The 24,000-nt window shown below is 30.9% G+C and overlaps 1 protein-coding gene across 1 annotated transcript in view; it reads left to right on the top strand.

Moving 5' to 3' along the window:
• LOC145258170 (POU domain, class 4, transcription factor 3-like) overlaps window positions 1-24,000 on the top strand; it is a 450,366-nt gene that overhangs the window by 49,144 nt on the left and 377,222 nt on the right. The window contains exon 3 of the mRNA XM_080115994.1: window positions 17,954-18,010. Within this exon, the coding sequence (XP_079972120.1) occupies window positions 17,954-18,010 (57 nt within the window). The remainder of the gene's footprint in view (window positions 1-17,953; window positions 18,011-24,000) is intronic.

The following is a 24,000-nucleotide window of genomic DNA, read 5'->3' as shown; positions in this document are numbered from 1 at the left end:
TCAAATTGATATTAGTGTTTTTTTACAAGTTCTTAGTATTGGATACACTTTCCCCCGCCTCTATCTGTCTATCTGTCTCTCTTTTCTCTCTCTCTCTCTCTCTCTCTCTCTCTCTCTCTCTCTCTCTCTCTTTCTCTCTCGTTATATCCAGTGTTTGTTCAATCTAACTTTATTTTTACACATCTTTTTTTTCTATATGTATCTCTCTTAATCTCTCCCTCCCCCTCTTTCTCTGTTCTTCACTCTAGATTTTTGTTTCGCCTTTTTTTCTACCACCACTCTTTATTAATGCCTAAACCTAAACGGGGATTCCACGAACAAAGCTTCTTTGCTTAAAACTGACCGTCTGTGGAACTCTGTTCCGGTGGTCTGCTTTACAGCTGACTACAATATTGTCATCTACAAGTCCAACGTAAACTATATCTTATTGAACCGTCCTCATAAATAATCGGAATCTATCAAATTTTCATCACAAATGATTACAACGTTATTGTCCCAATGATTACAATACACTAATTAACCCTTATCCTCGATTGACTCCGGGCCTTGATATGTTCACGTTTGTGAAAAAAAAAGCCCATTAATATTTCTCACTTTCTTTTTTCCCTCTCTTTATTTTTCAAATGCTAATCTATCGTTTTCCTTCTCTCTGTCTATCTTTCCTGCTTTCTCTTTATATCACACACACATAAACGTGGGGGTTTCCCATCTTTCATTTCTAAATTCCATATTAGTGCTCTGTGTACTTGAACTCATTTTCATTAGAACCTCTCTCACTATATATATATATATATATATATATATATATATATATATATATATATATATATATATATATATTGCAATAATAATTTTAATATTTACATACACTAGTGTTTCATACTTTCGGAGCTCATCAGTGCAGGAAGTCACGATTACCGTCGTTCGGGAGGTTCGAACCCGGCGACAAAGCCATCTCTCAGTCCATTCCAAGGAACAAACCGGCCGACTACGCCAGAACAGATCAGACTCTGGCGCACCCTCCTTCTGTGACATACTATAAACTATAAAAAGCTGAAGTAAAATTATTCTGGACAACTTTATTTAAAGAGTGGCAGGCGAGTGCATATATGTATATATATATAATATATATAATATATATATATATATATATATATAGTGTGTGTGTATACAGAGTGACTAAAAATGAAAAACATATACTCACACTTCGAATGACGATCAACCTTTATCTATGAACTTTGAGTGAAATGGAATAACTTCGAATACAGAGGCCAAATGTAATTACATGCCCAAATTGATGAATATTCGTTTCCAGAGAATAAAACTGAGCTCAGTTAAAAGTGTGAGTACATTTTCGAAAAGTAAATTGTCATATGTTTTTACCTAAAAGAAGTTGAAGAACTACGAAGAGTGGAGTGGTACTATTTAAACGGCCGACCGATTGTGCTCCAGAATTTTTTCTACATAGTCACCAACATTCTCAATGCATTTTTGTCAGCGATGAAATATTGGTGGGCATGGGCGTCTGGATTGCGCTTTGTCACACGAAGACTTTTCCAAAAAGTATAACCTCTTATTTTAGCGACCTAAAAAGTTCAAGAGCTACGTCCCGAAAGTAATATCTCCTATAGTTTTTCATTCAAAAACTAAACGTATATATATATATATATATATATATATATATATATATATATATATATATATATATAATTATTATTATTATTATTATTATTATTATTATTATTATTATTATTATTATTATTCAGAATAATGAAATACAATAAATCTAACGGTATGCAAATCCAGTGATTATCGGTCTTACAAAATATTATTGGATGTAATATTTTATATAAGAATATCCCAGCTAAATAAAATTGCTCAATATACTAGATAGAGCAAATAAATCATAATTTAGCATGCACTTTCGATTTGAAGACCAATATCCTTCTTTTTTTTGCAGCATTAATATACAATTTCTATTATTCTATGCAGCTAAAATGATTTAAAAACTTTAAAAACATTTAATTTTCTATGTTTATTACCTTTATCAAATTAGGTGCAAACCTTATATATATATATAATATTTGCTAATATTTTTCCCCCGAGGAGATGTATAAACATCGAAAACTTATGGAAATATATTTTAAATTTAACGTTTTCAAATCACAAATTTTAAATTGCTAAATTATGATGTATATATATATATATATATATATATATATATATATATATATATATATATATATATATAGTAGAAATGGTAATTAATAAAAACTGAAGAAAATGCTCAATACTGTTGTAGGGCAAATATACGTTTTATTTTTTATTACCGTATCTTTCTGTTAAGTTCCATTATTGTTTCAGCTAACTAGCCGTTTTTTGGCCGTCTGTAGCTTCCTCAGACTTTTACAAAAACCGGTTTCTATAACAGCTTCCTGTAGCTTCCTCAGACTTTTATAGAAACAGGTTTCTGTAAAAGTCTAAAGAAGCTACAGACGGCAAAAAAACAAAAACAAAAAACGGCCGGGTAGCTGAAACAATAATGTAACTTAACAGAAAGATACGGTAATAAAAAATAAAACGTATATATATATATATATATATATATATATATATATATATATATATATATATATATATATATATATTATTTTATAGAGGGAATTAGACCTGGAGTCTAAAGAGCAAAGATTATTTTAATGTATTTAGATTATTTAATGTACTTTAAAAGAATAGTACTCATAGTAATGTAGATATATAATAAGCTCAATAGATATCGTAGAACTATATTAATATTAAGTATAAAAACTGATATTTGCAAATTATACATCAGTTTCAAAAGCAAAATCAAATAAAATCAAATTGAGTGTACGATCGTTTCGGAAACGATATTCATTTCATTAAAATTGAAAATAAGCATTGGAAATAATTGACGAATACTTTGTTTTCGAATATGATCTGCTCATCCGTAAAAAGATGGCAGAAAGGAGTTTAAGACACCAAAATAAACTAGCATTTTTGTAGTAAGTAAGCTAGTTATGCTGAGTTTCTACATTCAGCATAATTGCGTAGAAATTAGGATGAAAGCACACGGAAATATTTATATATACATGCATACATATATATTTATATATGCATATGTATGTATAAAAGTGAGCTTGTCTGTGTGTGTGCGAAAAGTCTCTGCCAAACTCTTCTAGTGTTGAAATTTGATCATAGGGTATTTGGATGTATATCGCACTTTCGATTAGGTTTTCGCCGGCAAAAATTGCTGCTAAGGAGTTGAAAACAAAACTGTTGATCTTGACAGAAATGGGCGACATAACCTTTTTGCATGCACAAAGCTACACTCAATGTGTGAAAAAACGTTATATTGGAACTGTTTATGTGCTTACGGATGTGATTCAGATGCTATGGAATGAAGTTAAAGAGCTACGTGTTTTGGTTTCGATCCTAGCTGATCGCACCGAATCATATTTTTTAACTTTTGATCTCACTACTATATATTGGGTTCAATATACTAATCGATAGAGAATTGACTCTTTAATAATAAATATGTAAGTCGCATGAATTTAAATATCATATAAAAGCGAATTTTATTAATATATATCAGATATCTGGCCCCCCGCCTCGCCAATCTTTCACGAAAACACCCGTCTAGCTGAAACCACTGTCAATAATTTTCGCCATTCCTTATCTGTGATTTAATCAAAACGAAGATTCCATGAACAAAGCTTATTTCTTAGAAGTTTGCCTGTTTCTATCCTGACTACAACTTCAAGTACAATATAAACAAATTCCTGATAAACCTCCCCCTTAAGTAAGACACTTTATCAAATCTCCATTACTAACGATTACTCCGATATTATCCCATTGATTACTATACACGCAATAACCCTTATCCCCGAGTGGCTTCCGGGCCTTAAAAGAAAAATCTTATTATTGAAGATTTATTAAAATTTTCAAAACAACTTCATAAACCTGTAAAGAAGGTATACAAACCTTGAATTATCTGACAAGGAGTACAAATAAAACGTGAAAGATCTTATGCCGCCAAGTTTCGAAAAATGCAATATTTCTCATCAGAAGAAAGACGTTTGGAAAATATGCAATAAATTCTGCAGGTAAATTCGTTGAAAGGAACTAAAAATATGAAATTAATCATATTTGCATGAAGAATTTATTAAACAGTTAGTTTATTTAGATTCGATATGATTATGAAAGCAAGAAACAGGAAAAAGGAAAAAAGGATATGGCAAAAATTCATTGAATAAGAAGGTAAAATCCAGAACAGGATAAATCCAAAATAAGTCCAATGAAAATCCATTAGTAATCCATAAGAACGGGAAAACAGAATTATAGATGGTTAGCGTAAATCAATGCTTCCAGAAAAAAAAAACACCAGATCATGGAAAAGTAAGATTCAAGTTTTTTTTCTAAAAAAAAACCAAACAAACAACGTTTTTGTTTAAAAATATAACGGATACGACAAAATTGAAGCAGGAAATAGCAAACCCATTTTAGCAAATGGAAATGTTACAGTGAAGATTAAAGGAATAGCAATACAGATTGAAATTGAAAATGAGAATAAGGGAGTAAAAAGAAGAGATGGGAAAATGCAAAAGAAAGAGAAATAAGACAAGAGGAAGAAAAATAGTAAGAAACCAAAAAAAGAGGGGAGAAAGAAAGATAGACATTGTTAAAAGAAAAGAGGAGAAAAAAAGGAGAAGAGGCAGATGGAAAACGATCATTATAAATCGATTTTTAGAACAAATAAATATAGGTCACGTAAGGTTAATTTGGCTCAGACTGGAAGATAATTGTGTGGAAATGGTTGTTATGAGTTATTTATTTTAAATTTGGAATGTAGTTTAAATGGGTGGAAAAGTTTACAGATCATAAGTAATGATTTAATATTTTAATGTATAAGTGTCCATATACACATATATCCATATACAAATGTATAAATACATATGCACACATATACAAGATAAAATAATATAGGATAAGAAGTGAGACAAAAGGAGCCCACTCACTCACACCCGATAGGCACACATACACATGCAATTATACACATAGATGCATATATACATATATGCATGCACATATATAGGAAAGGTTTCCTTCAGTCCGGACAGACTATGAATCCCACTGTAAGGGTGCCTGCGTGTGAAATTTTCGTGGCTAGAGTTGCGCAATCTCCAACCACACCTCTCCTAAGTCAACATTGTTAAATACCAGAGGCTAGTGGAGGTTAAGGACGACTGGAAATAAATGTCGAGAAAAGCGGGTAACACATACAGCGCCTAGAATTTCTAAATCGTCATCCATCTGGTACTAGCCAGCCCCAACGTTGCTTTACTTCAGTGATCTGACGCATATATATATATATATATATATATATATATATATATATATATATATATTTGAATACATACACACATATATACACATGTATGCATTCACACATTACCTTCACACAGAAACATGCCTATACGCAGATATACCGCCACAACTAGTATACAACAGCCCGTTTAGTCTCTCTCTCTCTCTCACACACACACACACACACACACAGACACACACACACACAAAATTAATAAAGAGGAATAAGAGAAATCACTTACATCAAATAAATTATAACCTAAGGTTTAAGAAGTAAGCTAAGTAATTTCGAATTGGTTATATTTTAATTTTTCTCATGTTTACATTAGGAAATTGATTATGTTAATACTTTTGGGAGAAAATAATTATACTTATAGCTTCAGATATGCAAATGTGACAAGACTTGGAACTTGAGGTATCAGACTTTGTTGCTTTTTTCTTTAAGAATAGCCCAATTAATAGAGAAAATTTAATAGATTTAAATTTTTTATATTAAAGTATCAAAGGAATTATTAAAGAAAGAAATGAGGTTAGGTATTCTAACCTTCATTAAAGTTAAAATGGCGCCAATATAAATGTATATCTTGCCTTGCGTTCGCATAGTTTTAATGGTAGGTGAATTGCTATGAGAATTTGGGGTAGCATTTCGGTTTAATTCAAGGTTGTTATAATTAACAATAGTAGATTCAATTTGCACGGGGATATTATAATTAATATTTCGAGGTAAGTTTAGAATATTATGAGAAATATAGGGTGGATTATTAATATTAATGTTATTATTGCTATTATTACTATCATCACTATATTCATCAATATTGTTATGTATGTTGTTGGTAGTGACATGGTTGTTTGTAGGTGAAACGGTTGGTGCAACGGTCGGGTCACTCATTCGAGTTATATTTTGAATAGTAGATAGAGGAGGTATTTCTGTTATGGGAGACTTATTTCCAATTATTGTATGGGTATTTCCTGATAACTCATTAACAGTACACGAATGTAAGACATCCCTATGGACGCAATCGTTTTTGAGTGTGCATTATTGCTTATTGTAACAATTACAATTAGCTTTTGACATGATGGGTACACACACACACCCACGCACCCCCACACACATATATATATATACATATACATACAGACAAATAATATTTATTGATATATATATAAATGATATATATATATATAATATAGATTTTAAATCGATTTATTATATAAATAAATTATATATATAAATTGTATATAAATTATATACTCATGCAAATTCTTTATGTATAATTTATATATAATTATGTATATAAAAATTATAAGTATATAAATTATATATACACATATATATCAATTATATGTATATAAATTATATATTTATAAAATATATATTTGTGAATATGTAAATGGAAATTATCTATAAATAGATTACACACACACGCACACACACACACACACACACACACACACACACACACACACATATATATATATATATATAACAGAAAAAAAATAATATACTACTATATTGTTTATTCCAAAGATTATTTTTGCACATTTATAATTTAAATACAAGTTTTCTCAGCTAAGGGAGAGATCCAAGTTGTATTGTTTTATCGATTTCTATGCATTGAAACAATATAACATTAAAGTGGCCATACCTCAGTGTCTTACTTTTGTACCGATTTTCTTGATTTTCACAAAGAACTAAACTGATACAATCGCATCCGAAACGGGCATATTTGCTGATAACAATACGCTTCTTTTTTACATGTGGACAAATCGAATGCATACATATCAAAGACTATATGCGATTTTTCGTGGCCCGACATTGAATCAACGGATGCTTCATACTCCCATATCTTTATTGTCATCGAAATCGATGAAATAGCCCATTTTATTAATTGATTGCCAGCTCTAAGTGGGGTCATATCGCGATGCACCTGGAGGAAGCTTCATATGCCTCTCGCAGCGAATAAGTTCACAATATATTGTAGTCTTCATTGCACTGCAGAGAACCTACTATTGATTTTATAAAATTATTTGTATTTATTAAGACTTGCTTTAAAGTTTAAAATGCAAAAGTCAACTATCATGCTTCAATGGTGCTTTAAACAAAACCATTAATTTTGAATGCGCCCCTGTTATATCAAAAACTTACTGTTGATTTTATGGGCCTGGCATTACTGCTTGTTCGGTTATAATGGCTTTAATTTATATTTAAATTAATAAAGTCAAGTATTATTGTGAAATAATGATTTAAACAGAAGCATTCATTTCGGACGCGCATCTGTTATATCAAAGAGCCTACTGTTGATTTTATACGTTGGCCCTTTCGGTTTGTGTGGGAATAAAACTTCTCAAATGCACTTGTGATTTTAGACTGTTTAAGGTGTTACCTTTAGTCGCCCGTTCCTTCTTTTATCGAATTATTTCGATTATCGATTGTAGATACTTATCGAAAACATTCTGACACAAAACCTAGCTAACAACACTGCCAGGCACATGAATTGCCTTCATGCAAAATTTCATCGAGTCCATGGGGAAGAAACGCAATAGCACAGACAAATTTCCTTTTGTAAAATAGTAGATAGAGATTTTCACACATGAAAGTCAACCATGCTACACAAATAATTTATAACAGACTTAAAATATTCTATTTTTTTTAATGTCTAAAAGAAGTTGTCTTTCTTTCTGAATGTCTACGTAAATTTAAACAAGGTACACCTAGAAAGCTAACATTACAACCCAAGATTACTTCGGGCAAAATATAAGCATACTTTTTTTTTAAAATTAATTCTTCTGAGGTCAACAGGAACAGAAATAGTCAGATGCGATGACAATACTACTATGTAATAATTAGTTAAGGATTTTCTTGGTGCTATATAAAGCTAAAGCGATAGAAGGAGAAGAAGAGAGAAAGAGAGAGAGAGAGAGTGGTAGAGAAACGACGATAGGTAAAGAGCGTGGAGAGAGAAAGGGGAGGGAGAGAAAGGGAGAGAGAGAGAGAGAGAGAGGAAGAGAGAGAAAGAAAGAACAAAATAGAGAGGGGGACAGAAAGAAGGGGTAAAGGTAATACATTACACACACTGTTTAACTTACAATTTTGTTGAGCACCCTTCATCCCATGAGCAATGTCATGCAATCATGCTAGTAAACAATGAAAACAACTTAGGCTATAATCAAAATTGTTTCTTCTTTTTGATTTGCTGACGGACGGCTGTAACAAACAAGATGTGGTCCTTCTCATTGATGAATAATTAACCTGAAAACTTTCGACATTTCTCAGTGTTAAAATTAGGTTTGACCATATCTAATAAGTTTGACCGTATCTAATAAGTTTGACCATATCTAATAAGTTTGACCGTATCTAATAAGTTTGACCATATCTAATAAGTTTGACCGTATCTAATAAGTTTGACCATATCTAATAAGTTTGACCATATCTAATAAGTTTGACCATATCTAATAAGTTTGACCGTATCTAATAAGTTTGACCATATCTAATAAGTTTGACCATATCTAATAAGTTTTACCATATCTAATAAGTTTGACCGTATCTAATAAGTTTGGCCATATCTAATAAGTTTGACCATATCTAATAAGTTTGACCATATCTAATAAGTTTGACCATATCTAATAAGTTTGACCGTATCTAATAAGTTTGACCATATCTAATAAGTTTGACCGTATCTAATAAGTTTGACCGTATCTAATAAGTTTGACCATATCTAATAAGTTTGACCGTATCTAATAAGGTTGACCATATCTAATAAGTTTGACCGTATCTAATAAGTTTGACCATATCTAATAAGTTTGACCATATCTAATAAGTTTGACCATATCTAATAAGTTTGACCATATCTAATAAGTTTGACCATATGTAATAAGTTCGACCGTATCTAATAAGTTTGACCATATCTAATAAGTTTGACCGTACCTAATAAGTTTGACCATATCTAATAAGTTTGACCGTATCTAATAAGTTTGACCATATCTAATAAGTTTGACCGTATCTAATAAGTTTGACCGTATCTAATAAGTTTGACCATATCTAATAAGTTTGACCATATCTAATAAGTTTGACCATATCTAATAAGTTTGCCATATCTAATAAGTTTGACCGTATCTAATAAGTTTGACCATATCTAATAAGTTTGGCCATATCTAATAAGTTTGATCATATCTAATAAGTTTGGCCATATCATTTTTTAAAAATTTATTTATTCAATTTTCACCCCAAACAAGGCACAGTTCCACTTTGAAGCAGGGGGCTACTATCAGGGACTTAATTAGCGGGGTCATTATGAAGGGAGATGAGTAGAAAGATGTTTGTTGACATTACACTTGAACTTCTGCATATCGTTGCAGTTGGGAAAGCAGAATCCCGGAAGGGAGTTCCAAAGACCCGCAGTTCTGGGGAAGAAACTATTGGAGTAAAAGGCTTTCTTGCACCTAGGGATCTCTACTGTAAAGGGATGAGACTTAGTAGCTTGTCGGGTTTGTCGGGGGTAGTTACGTCGGGGAGGTACAAGTGTTTGCAGTTCGTCAGAGCATTCACCATTGAAGTATTTGTAGAACAGGCAGAGGGATGCAACATCTCGTCGATGGGACAGAGGCTGAAGCCTAGATGACAGTTCAGGACCTATCAGGTTGGCGACTCTCTTTTGAACCCTGTCCAGGAGCGAAAGACAAGACGCAGATGCACCAGCCCAGATGTTACAACAGTACTCCATACATGGGCGAATGGTTGCCTTATAGAGGTATAGGATACTGTCAGGCGTAAGTAGTTTTCTAGCACGGTAGAGGGAGCCAACCTTCCTTGCAGCAGCCTTGGCAATGCTCTCAATGTATCTATTCCAGTTCATATTCCCTGTAAACGTTAGGCCGAGGAGTTTAAAAGAAGTACTTTCAGGTAATGTGTTCTTGGCCATTGCTATTGATAGTAGAGAAGGTTTCTTGTAGTTATTGAAGGAAACAAGCTTAGTCTTAGCAGCATTGAATGTGACCAACCATTTTTGTCCCCATTCCACTACGGATTGGAGGTCATCCTCTAGTGTTTCTGCCATTTCCTTGGATATGTGTTCATTTGTTTTCCCCTCATATCTGTTATAGAGAGTGGTGTCATCGGCAAATATACCCATCTCCGAAACAATTTTATCAGGAAGGTCGTTTATGAATATCAGGAATAATAGAGGTCCAAGGATAGACCCCTGAGGTACTCCAGCATTTATGTCATATTGTTTGGATGTACGACCGTCGAGGACAACTTTGATTTTTCTATTACTTAAGAAGGATTTAATTACATTATGAATTCTTCCAGTGATTCCATATGATCTAATTTTCCATATCTAATAAGTTTAACCATATCTAATAAGTTTGGCCATATCTAATAAGTTAGACCATATTTAATAAGTTTGACCGTATCTAATAAATTTGATCATATCTAATAAGATGTGTTAGATCATATCCATAAGGTAAGGCGTGTCTATATTTAATTATCTAGTTAAATAGACAGGAAAACCGGATGTCGATGCGAGTAGAATATGTTGACTATAAAACCAATCTTTTCGCACATACTATTTGAAAGCTAACAATAGCAAAGATTGAAACAACAAGTTAAAAATGATTGATAAGCAACTGGAACACACTGAAATACGTATACGTTTTAGCTTGAAGCAGACATCTCATGTTTTACATTAGTCGTGATTTGAAATTTACAAAAAGAACAAAAACAAAATCCGAACTGACCAATTGAAAATGCATACATTACATTCAGTTTGTCTTGTTTACAGTGACTTTTCGGTTCTATTTAATTGTTTACAGGTATATATATATATATATATATATATATATATATATATATATATATATATATATATATATATATATATATAATTATTTTTTTACTACAATAATTAAATACCTACGGACACTAGTGTTTCATCCTTTCGGGAATCTTCAGTGCAGGGTGTCACAATTAACACCAGTCGAACGACTCGAACTCGGCAACACGAGACATCTCTGGCTCGATTAGCAAAGACCGTATCCATTCGGCTACCATTAACCGCGTGAATTAACGTTGAATTTAGCATTTTAATTTTAAATGTACTTTGCGTCAGTCAGATAGTGATCTAATCGTTATACGATGATCTATGCATAAAAGCTAAATTGACCGACATTAATTCAACTGAAAGTGCTCAACGATAAGGAACGAATTTCTTAAAGGGGGTGTCAATTATTATTTTTTTTTTTTGCTATAATAATTAAATACCTACAGACACTAGTGTTTCATCCTTACGGGAATCTTCAGTGCAGGGTGTCACGATTAACACCAGTTGAACGATTCCAACTCGGCAACAGGAGACATCTATCTATCTATATATCTATCTATCTATATATACTAGCATATATATATATATATATATATATATATATATATATATATATATATATATATATATATATACTAGCAGTTGGAGGAAGTTTTATATGTCCCCATGCAGTAATGTTGTCCAAAATGTATGTTATTCTACATTGCACTCTAGAGAACCTACTGTTTCTTTTAAAAAATTATTTTATATAAACTTCTTTCTAATTAACGAAAAAAAAACCACACAGAAATTTACGTGCGCGGTTTGAATCTACAGATCGTGCAAAAAAAACAAAAAAAAAAAACAAAAAAAAAACACGTAAATTTTCAAGTCTTATAAAATTCTTTGTAGTTAATGAAAAAAAAAAGAAAGAAATTTACGTGCGAAGTTTGAAACTACAGACCCCGCCATGCTAAAATGAAAAAAAAAAACAAACAAACAAAAAACACGATATCAACTTACCCATAGTAGAATTTTCACGGCCCGTCATTCTATCATTATTGCTTGGCTACGACATAGAAAAAAATGGCTTTACCTATGATAGATAAATTAAAGTAATGGTTTCGATTATCGATTATCGGTAATTATCGCGGGTATTCTGAGACAAAACTTACCTAAGATCACTCCCAGCCTTATAAATTAAAGTTCTGTAAATTTTAAAGAAAATCTGTCAAACCGTTTCGGAGTCTATAAAGAAGGAACATATTCAGAGAGAGAGAGAGAGAGAGAGAGAGAGAGAGAGAGAGAGATAGAGAGAGAGAGATAAAGAGAAATAGAGGGAGATTAAGTCGCATGTATATATATATATATACATATATATAATTATGAAACTCAAATGACCTTGTAACGAGTGATATAACCTACTTTCTGGTTTACGACATCCGGTTGCGCATGCGCGCATAAACATTGACCCATAACAACGTAAACAAATAAACACACATCGCTTCTTTTTTTTTTTGCAGATTTTAACCTGCGAACTGAAATATTAGCGTTATTATTTCGAAATTATTATTTAACATGGGAAAAGTGGGGGTGTTTTGCAACTATTCTTTATTACAACTATACTGTCGCTATTTTCTTACAACTAAACAACTTTAACCTGTTGACAAACATAAGAACATTTGTAGTAAAGCCAAGACTACTACTACTACTACTACTACTACTACTACTACTCTCTAGCCCTTCCTTTTCCTTCCTTCCTTCTTTTTTTATTTTTGTTAACATTTCTAGATACAAAATAGTTGTGTGAGAACGGTGAATTTGTTGACACATTTACTAATCTGTTTCAATATTAGTTTTATTTTATTTATTTAGGTTTTAATTTTTTGCTTAATGTTTTATTAATTTTTTTTTAATTTTAAGTTTCTATAACTTGGTTGAAGGATTCCAATATGGGCTTTTCATTCCTATATTTCTCATCGGTACGTTCATGTGCCTTTTTGCTACTAAATGACTTTCGTCGGCGTTTGATTCGTAGGAAAATTATGTTTAATTTTCGATTTTTGAGTGATTATTCGGAAAAATAGGTAACTTTACACGAATAGGGAGGATTTTTTTTCATGTTTGAGTGATCCGTCCGTGTTTTTTAATTTAATATACTTTCATAGAAATGTTTCCGTTATGTCAAAAAAACAAACAAACCCTACTTTCTTTACGTCGCAAATGTCCCGCTCATACATGAATTCCATAGCTAATATAACATACTGACCCAACAGGTCAGGGGTAGTCTAGTATATATATATATATATATATATATATATATATATATATATATATATATATATATATACTTTCAATTTGTCTTTACATAAGCAGTAATGCCTTGCTACACAGTCATGAGCATGTTTCAGTCTTCTACTATTTAGAAACTAGAGACCTCTTTAGGAAATAAAGCTTATATTCAAAAGCGGAATTCTTAATCTAATACCTAACTACTGGAAAATAGCAACCTCAATATATATATATATATATATATATATATATATATATATATATAATATATATATATAATATATATATATAATATACATCTATCTATATATAATTATTTTTGCACTTTAAAGTTTTAGTGAAGTGAGTATTTACAGAACATTGTATAAAATCAACAGCCGTTTCTATAGTGTAATTTAGACTACAATGTAGTGTGGACTAAGTCAATGCTCGAAAGCATGTGAAGCTTCCTCTCGGTACGTTGTAGACTAACGCAAGAAATCAATCGGTTTGATAAAAAATGGGTAATTTAGCCGATTTCGATGACAATAAAAGTATGATAGAGTGAATACTACTTTGTTCATCCTCATTTTATCCTTGATAACGTCGGAACTTCCTGCGCGCGCGCGTATATATATATATATATATATATATATATATATATATATATATATATATATATATATATATATATTTATAATTGTAAAAGTGGTGGATGAGTGTTTATTTAAACGGACATTTGTTGTTGAGGTCATTGGAGAGCACCGATCCCATGGGCCGGTGGATAAAACTACTGACTATCAACGCGGTGGTTGTAGGTTCAATCCCCGGCTAGGGAAAGGTTCTACTCTAGCTGCACTGATGATTTATGATACAACCGAACATAACTGTATGTGGATGACATATATATATATATATATATATATATATGCGTTATTTGTTACTGTCTGAGCAAAGTCCATATGCATACAAAAAATTATAAATTTACGTAGTTAAACCTATAAATTTACATTTTATCATACGTAGAAAATAAACGTTTTGTCCGCTTACGCCTGGTATATTCCAACTTTTCAATTTAGGCCTCCTAGCAGCTATTTTTACTGATTAAACACCAAATCGAAGTTGTTTAAAATGTTAGAAACTATTTCGGACACACACAGACAAGGTCAGTTACACACACACACACACACACACACACACACACACACACACATATATATATTTCTGTAGAAATATATTTTCTTATTATATATCAACCCTTATTTAAGAAGCTTAATGTAATTACGGAACAATATAGAGAATAAATGACAAAAAGTTATATTCCAAAATTCATGGTGTTGACCATCTTATAATTTATTCCTTTAATTCAGTTGACTTATACAATTCTTGACAGTATCGGTTTCGTAGCGCAAAATCAATCACTTAATTATTATATCAATCAGTGAATCTATTATGCCCTTAACACATCAGAAGGAATAGCAACAATCAATCCGTCAAAGGAATTAAAATGTGATTTGACATGGTAAAAATCCGAAAACTTGAAGAGAAGCTGCAGATACCTTTATATTTTCCATTACGCCATATTGAATTTTTATGGTCAACATCATGAATTTTGAAATATAACTTTTTGTCATTTATTCTCTCTCTCTCTCTCTCTCTCTCTCTCTATATATATATATATATATATATATATATATATATATATATATAATCTTATTTTATCCTTTAAAATCTGGTACTATTAACTGCTGAGAAGTGCAAATAAATGTATATTTGCGCATGCGCAGATTTACCATGTTTCGTCGTTTCACGCCTGCCAAATTAATTTTTTTTCTTTTTACAATTTTGACGTCTTAACAAGTATTTTTACTGGCTAAAACCCGAATCGAAATTGTTTCACAGGTCCAAATTCCCTAAACTTAAAGTCTCAAGTCTTTAGACCAAAATTTGGCAGAGGAGTTTGTTAGAGACCATCTACACACAAACAAATAGACAAGGTAGCGTTAAAGTCGGTTCATTTTATCTATATGACGATACCTGAAACTATAACGATTAAGGCTGAATAGCTATATATTTTAGTTTCGATTCTAGCTGATGGTACGCAAGTCATATTTTTACTTTTGAAATCACTACCATATATTTAGCAGAATATAATAATCGATATAGAATTGGATGCGTGAAAACTTCTAGTGAGTACAAATAATAATAATAATAATAATAATAATAATAATAATAACAATAATAATAATAATAATAATAATAATAATAATAATGGAAAGAATGATAACAGACGTTAATAATGAAAGCAGCTGAAATCGTAAGGAAAACATTTTACTGCGGAAACTAATCCATATTAGTTTCAAACGCAAAAATGTAGTGTCAGCACCGACTAACACACTACTAAATAGTCGAGAAGGGTTAAGAAGGATGGAAAGACCGAGCAAAGAAAGCGCTAACCAGACTTTCACTGGATGAGTGCGAACATAACTGGGACTTTGTGGAGGCTTATTTCAACCCAAATTCAAGTAAAAACAAATGGTCATTGCCACCGAGAAGTCATTGGCAAGCGGTTGTTGCGATGATGCAAATTTATTTAAAATGGCTACCAAAAAAATTGAAGAGTACTGGAAATCAGGGGAGATTTGCTCTCACTCAGATTTCAGGGAACACCATAACTTGTTGTCAACGATTAATCTCTGAAGATCGTCTTCTATGTGAACTCCTAGTGACTACTACTACTACTACTACTACTAGTAATAATAATAATAATAATAATAATAATAATAATAATAATAATAATAAGAAGAAGAAGAAGAAGAAGAAGAAGAAGAAGAAGAAGAAGAAAAAGAAGAAGACAACGGAAATATTCTATCAGAATAATGGCGCTTTTTGTTTGTTTATTTTACTAGTTTCAAATTTAACTTTTTTTTAAATATATGTGTATACTTAATGTTTTCATTTTCTAAATGATAAAGAGCTTTATAATTTCGGGCCACGCCTTGTGACTGAAAAGTATATATATATATATATATATATATATATATATATATATATATATATATATATATATATATATATATATTACACACACACACACACACACACACACACACACACACACAAATGCGCTCGTGCGTAAAACCGTGAGAACAAAACGTACACACTGCCGTGCTTATTCTATATTGGGCTCACGTTTCAATGAACAAATGAACAAATGGTACAAGGGAAGCAACTCGTCTATACTTCACCTGAAATTTATGTTACTTGCTTGTTTAAAGTTGACCATCTAAAAGAAATGAACTGAGACGAGGACGTTACTTTAAAATACAACTGAACGATTATCCGCCAACGCACATGAATGATTCTGAAATAGCGCCTATCCTTTAATATAATACAAATTAATTAATTAATTTATTTATTAATTATTTACAGTTTACAGTCTTGGTTTATGCTTATGTATAGAACACTGTTGAAGTAAATACTTAGTTTACGCATAAAATTATACTTTTGTATATTAATTCATGTGATTAAATGAAGTAGTCATATATATATATATATATATATATATATATATATATATATATATATATATATATAGAGAGAGAGAGAGAGAGAGAGAGATAAATTTACGTTACGTTTAATACCGGGCAACGCCGGATACATTATATATATATATATATATATATATATATATATATATATATATATATATATATATGTATGTATATATATATATATATATATTATTATTATTATTATTATTATTATTATTATTATTATTATTATTATTATTATTATTAATAATAATAATAATAATAATAATAATACCTATTCCTGAATAAATGCTTGCCGTTTTATTTTCTAAGTCCTCGGGCGAGTTACTATCAATGATTGCTCACTGGGAATAACAGTGTGTATGAACACAAGTCTCGCTAGTTTAAAACCACTTTGCTTTATTGCAACGGTCATTTACCATTAGTATCTTGCTGATCATGGCCATTGTTTTTTTTTTTCTCTGAAATTTAAGTGGTAATAATTTTTCGCATTATTCCAATAACCTTTGTGCTTTTCCGGCAATAGGGTTTGTGGATTCTATGAGAAAAAAAGTTTGTGTAGGCATTAACAATGTCTCTTATCTTAAATATTATTACATAAGAAGTCATTTCGCATTAAAAAAATAATTTTATTTTACCCGCCTAAACTCGAGACATACACGATTAAAATGCGTAAACAATGAATAAGTAAAATTCAAGATGGTTGTTACCTACAATTTCGTAGATTTAAATTATATGTACCGTTTGATTTTGATATGTTTAATAATTGTTTATACCATACGTTCATAATCCGGATTTTGCAGTATTTGCTTGTCTCCCGCCTCAAACTAACAAAATATCACGTAAAATTCACCCAGAACCGTCTAGCATTTTCCGTAATGCATATAAAATATTTAGTTTTTAAAAGTTTATAAATTAACATCCCAAAAAATGTTTCTTTTATAGGATTGGAATGATGGTCGCAACATTTGTTCTGAAGACGTTCTCCGAGTAAAACGTAACGTAAGTAAATACATATTTCTTTCTTTGTATTAAATTTTTTTTATAAACCTTTGCAAATTTTAATACTGCCCACAAAACTCGATCCGTATTATGTGGATTTCTCGGACGATTGTTCTCATCTGTGCTGTTATTTTCACAACGTTTCGGTTGATATAATCTGGTGTCACCATTTTTGATCTGACAGGTATAAATAAAGGCTAAAGAGAGTCCAACATAAAAGAACCAAAGATTGGTTGATCTGTGTTGAGTTTGAAACCGACGACGCCGGCGTTTTTTTTCTGATCTTTTGCAACACACACACACACACACACACACACACACACACACACACACACACACACACACACACACACACACATGTATATATAGAAAGTTATGAAAATATGTATGGCCATTTAGCTACACAGAATATTCCATATTTCATTCTCGTTAGAATTCGTCAGGCTTGTGCGAGGATGAAACACGGAATATTCTATGTAGCTTAATTGCCATATATATTTTCATAACTTACTACCTAGCTCTAGGTATGTATCGATCACTGTTGAAGTAAATACTGAAAAGTTACGCATAAATTTATATCTTTGTACATTAATTTAAGTTATTAAATGAAATATATATATATATATATATATTTATTTATTTAATCACATTAATTAATATATATATATTATTTTATAACCTCACGTATTGACTTAATCCATTACAATTGTTTCCGTCTGTTACTGATAATACTTTGTCCAATAATGGGTACCTTCCCGATGTGATTAACTCCGTCATAAAAAGGAAAATAAATAATTTTTCCCAAATAAAATCTAAGATGGCGGCTAAATGTCCAATTTACATTCATTTACCTTGGTTAGGGATAATAAGTGAAAAATTCGCTAAACAGATTAGCTCAGCTGTTGAAAATTGCTATTTTGCTTCCAATGTATGTGTTGTGTTTGCGACAAATCCATTATTGCCATCCTCTCGAAAGGATTTCTGACCCCCCCCCCATCATATGAATAATGTTATTTAGCAATTTAAATGTAGTTGCAGTGCCAACTACGTGGGCAGAACAACCCTCAGGTTAGATGGTCGCGTCCAACAACATGTACCTATGGAATGGAATCTACTAACTAACGGATATTTTAAGCAACGCGTAGGATTCTGCTATAACGGACCATTTGCTTAAAAACCCGCGATGTGCAATGAATTTCAGCAGTGACCTATTTTCTATTTTGAGTCACGCTCACTCCTTATTTAATTTGAAGGTCTTGGAGACTATTCACGTCCGGTTAAAGAGACCTTCTCTCTGTAAGCAGAAGGATTATCTTTTAGGTTTTGACGTAATGTCTCTAAGGCGTTTTCTCCCCATATCATAACGGTAGATTTATTTTAGTCGTTCCTCTAATTTTTTTCTTCCCCCCGATAAATGATTTTATTTTAGTCGTTCCGCATATTTAAATTCGTTTCCCTATAATAATAAAATTTAAAAAAAAAAAAACCCTCGATTTGGCCTTTGAAAAGTGAGGGCTAAACCTGGTCGGCCGACTCTACCCCATTATCTATTTATTTTTTTATTTTTTTGTTCTTAACCTTCATTAAATCTTTTCCCTCCGTCCTTCTTTTTATCATGTATACAAAAAAACTCAGTCTTCCCTTTTTCATAGCTATTATATATATATATATATATATATATATATATATATATATATATATGTGTATGTATGTATATATATATATATAATTATATATATATATATTATATATACATTATAATATATATATATATATATGTATATATATATATATATATATATATATATATATATATATATATAATGTAATTCTTGGTTCGTTCAAAATCGATAAAACCATATTTCTACATTACCAATTTATTTGAAATTTTCAGACAACTCGTCTTTAGAGTCGAGGGATGTTTCCATGTTATTAAAGTAAATTAACTTCGCCAATTAAAAAATATTAAATAAAATAAAAATATTTTTCGTAAGCCGATAGTGCGGACCTGTCTTGTTGGTAGAACTGAACTTCCGTTCAATTCATTTCATACACCACGATTTGACGAAACGAATTAGAAAATTTCATTTTCTGTTTACTCGATTAGTAAAAAAACATAAAAAACATAATTCATTCGTTTATCTTCCAAATTTTTTAATTTAAATTTTTTTTTCTTTATTATATCAGGTAAAAAAAAGTTGCTCGCTTGCGTTTTCAGTTGAAGCATAAAAAGACGAAGTGTTTTTTGTGTGTATGTTTTTTTTAAACAGTTGTTTTGATATAAGAAAATATGAACTTTTTATTATTAAAACTATAAATTGTTAGGTGAAAGTATAGTTTTTTTTCGAAGAAAATTTACGGATTGGTAACGTGCTTAAATAATATTTGGTGCTAATGCAGAGAGTGGTCCGCGCTATTTTTTTAATCGTATTTCCAAGTTTAATTAAAGTTTTATTATGTTTTTTTTATTCAATTGTAAGATTAGGTACAAAACACCCTCTCCTCCCCATGTTAAGAATGGCTTTTTAAATAATAACGTTATTATTTCATCACGGATCACTCTCTGCATGAGTACCGTACTTTCACCTAACAATTTAATAAACAAAACATTCTACTTATGCAGAGAAAGTACCGTGCTAAAATAATAACATTATTTAGAAAGCCATTCTTAACATGGGGAGGGCGTTTTGTAACTATTCTATACTTTCACCGAACAATTTAATAAACAAAAGATGGTACTTATGCAAAAAGGTACCGTGCTGAAATAATGTTATTAAGAAAGACATTCTTAACATGGGAAGGGGAGGGTGTTCTGTAACTATTTTATACTTTCACCTAACAATTTAATAAACAAACGATGGTACTTATGCAGAGAAGGTAGCGTACTGAAATAGTAACGTTATTATTTAGAAAGCTATTCTTAACATGGGAGAGTTTTGCATCTATTCTATACTTTCACCTAACAATTTAATAAACAAAAAAATAGATAGTACTTATGCATAGAACATACCGTGCTGAAATAATGTTATTTAGAAAGACATTTTGAACATGGGGACGGTATTTTGTAACTATTCTGTACTTTCACCTAACAATTTAATAAAAAAACATGGTACTTATGCATAGAAGCTACCGTGCTGAAATAATGACGTTATTATTTAGAAATCAATTTTTAACATGGGAAGGGAGTGTTTTGTAACAATTCTGTACTTTCTGTGCTAATGCAGAGAGGGATCCGCGCAATTTTTAAATCGTATTTCTAAGTTTAATTAAAGTTTTATGAGATGTTTTATATTCAATTGTAAGGTTAAAGTACAGAATATGTACAAAAGACCCTCCTCTCCCTATGTAAAGTATGGCTTTTTAAATAATAACGTTATTATTTCAGCACGGATCACGCTCTGCATGAGTACCTAATATTTTTTATTTATTTATTTTCAGATCAGTAATTATTTATTTTCGGATCAATAAATGCATTAGCACCAGAAATTGTTAGGTGAAATACAGAAAAGTTTTTACTCAGAAAACCGTTATTTTTTTCAGCCATTCTTATCAAAGGGAGGGGATGGTGTTTTGTCACTATTCTGTGCTTTCAACTAACAATTTATTAAAAAAACAAAAGGTAAATTTTCACATAAGGTCCACCTCCACAATTTTAAACATGGGTAGGTTGGGAGTGTTTATTCTGAAAACCGATCTTAACATGGGGAGAATGGTGGTATTTATTCCAAAAACTGTTTTTAACAGACGAAAGACAGGTAAAAAGTTAAAACACGTGGTTAGGCATGGATGTTGTTTATTCCGAACGCCGTTCTTAATATGAAGAGGTTGGGAGTGTTTATTCGTGGACGCCAGTGAATTATAGTGCACAGTACAGGTCTTTATATCTCGAAAACTATTTGCCTCTGCAAATTTTAAATGAGATTTTCTTATTCAGCATAGTCGAAAATTTTGGAGATGGACCTAATGTAAAAAAAAATACATTCCCCCTCCCCCCCAAAAAGATATCGTGAAATTTAAATTTAAGCGCAGTGCCAAAAATAAAATTAGACAGAAAAATACTCCCTTTGGGTTTGTACTTGCACAAAGGCTTAAGAAATTTGTCAACAAAAACAAATATAAAACAAGTAAATATTTTCAAAGGCAAGATAAATTACTTTTCTACCTAATTGGATGCTTTTTTAGTGATTTTATTAGGTTTGTACTACTGTACATATAGATTCGAAAAGGTTGTCAAAAAATAAATGTATAACAAATATTATCAAAGGCAACATATGTTACTTTATTACCAAAATGGATAATTTTTAGTTTTTTTTTTTAATGTAAAATGTTCATTCGGATCGAAAAACACAGCGTTTACTGCTACATTTGAAAATTAAAAATGGCAGTAGACTTTGTGTTAAACAAGTTAAATTTGGGAAAATGAGTTTAAACTAAAATACTATACTAAATACTGTTAAAACCCACCTAATACATGTCTGCCTATGTTACGGTAACATAGATTGGGTGAGTTCCTGACAGCATTTTGTATAATTTTTTTAGTTTTGACTCATTTTCCCAAACTTAACGTATTCAACACAGTCTGCCGCCATTTGTATTTTTCAAATATACCGATAAACACTACATGTTTTCAGACCGATTAAACAATTTACACTAAATAAAAATACTAAAATCTTATCCAGTTAGGTAGAAAAGTAACTTATCTTGCCTTTGATAACATTTATTTGTTATATTTATTTTTCGACAACTTTTTTCGTTTCTCTGTATTACAAACCCGTTTTATTTACTGTAACGTTTAGTCGGCTCGAAAAACAGTGTTTATCAGTGTATATGAAAAATACAAATGGTGGCGGACACTGTTGATGATGTTAAGTTTGGGAAAATGATTTAAAACTAAAAACTATACAAAATACTGTCATAAACCCATAGCCTTTATCAGCCTATGTCATGATAACATATAATCAGTGGGTGTCTGACACTGTTTTGTATAATTTTTTTAGTTTTTAACTGATTTTCCCAAACAACGTATTCAACAGAGTCCGCGATCATTCGTCTTTTTCAAATACATCGATAAACAATGAGTTTTTCGAGCCGATTAAACATTTTACATTAAATAAAAACACTAAAAAATTATCCAGTTAGGTAGAAACGTTATTTACCTTACCTTTGCTTTCATTTATTCGTTTTTGGAAAACTTTTTCGAATCTGTGTATAGTACCACCCCCTCACCCAAATATTAATTAAAAACTCACATTTTTTAATACAATGAAAAAATAAAAACTCTATTTAGCGTTTCAACGTTTTAGCAACGTTTGGCTTAATCCACTGAATGTTGGTCGAGCCCAAGCCATGATTGACGGTAACTCCCGAGGATCCGGATCCAATTCTGCAAGAGTACCATTTTTTTCATTTTCTCCTTTTTTTTTCTTTCTCTTTTTGGAGTGGATTGCTGTACTAAGAATATGAGAAACATGCATTTTCTCTTTTTATTAGAATTTTCCATTACACCAAATTGAGCCACAGCAACGTGTGGCAGGGTACAGCTAGAATATATATATATATATATATATATATATATATATATATTAGTGTTTCGACAATTAATCTGAATCGATATCGGAAAAATCGAAACTTTTGCGAGTATCGAAATCGATATTGGAATAGGAAAAAAAATTATGACTATATTTCGAGGCCAAAAAAAAAAGGATTCCTTTTATTTATTTATTTATTTATTTTCATTTAATTTTGTTTACAACCATCTCTTCCGCTATAAGTAGTAATCTATATAATTATAAAACTCAAATTATTTTGTAACAAGGTATGTAACCCACTTTCCAGTTTATGACATCCGGTTGCGCATGCGCGCATGACGTGCGCACTGAAATATTTGCGTTATTATTTCGAAATTATTATTTTACACGGGAAGAGTGGGGATTAAAATAACTTAAACGTAATAAAGAAATTAACGCTTTTAAAAAAAGCAGACAGTATTA

This window comes from Euprymna scolopes, chromosome 3 (assembly GCF_053919585.1).
Source record: "Euprymna scolopes isolate OS-2025 chromosome 3, ASM5391958v1, whole genome shotgun sequence".
Lineage (NCBI taxonomy): Eukaryota > Metazoa > Mollusca > Cephalopoda > Sepiida > Sepiolidae > Euprymna > Euprymna scolopes.
The sequence above is the reverse complement of the archived record's forward strand: the minus strand, read 5'-3'. Positions and strand labels throughout refer to the sequence as shown.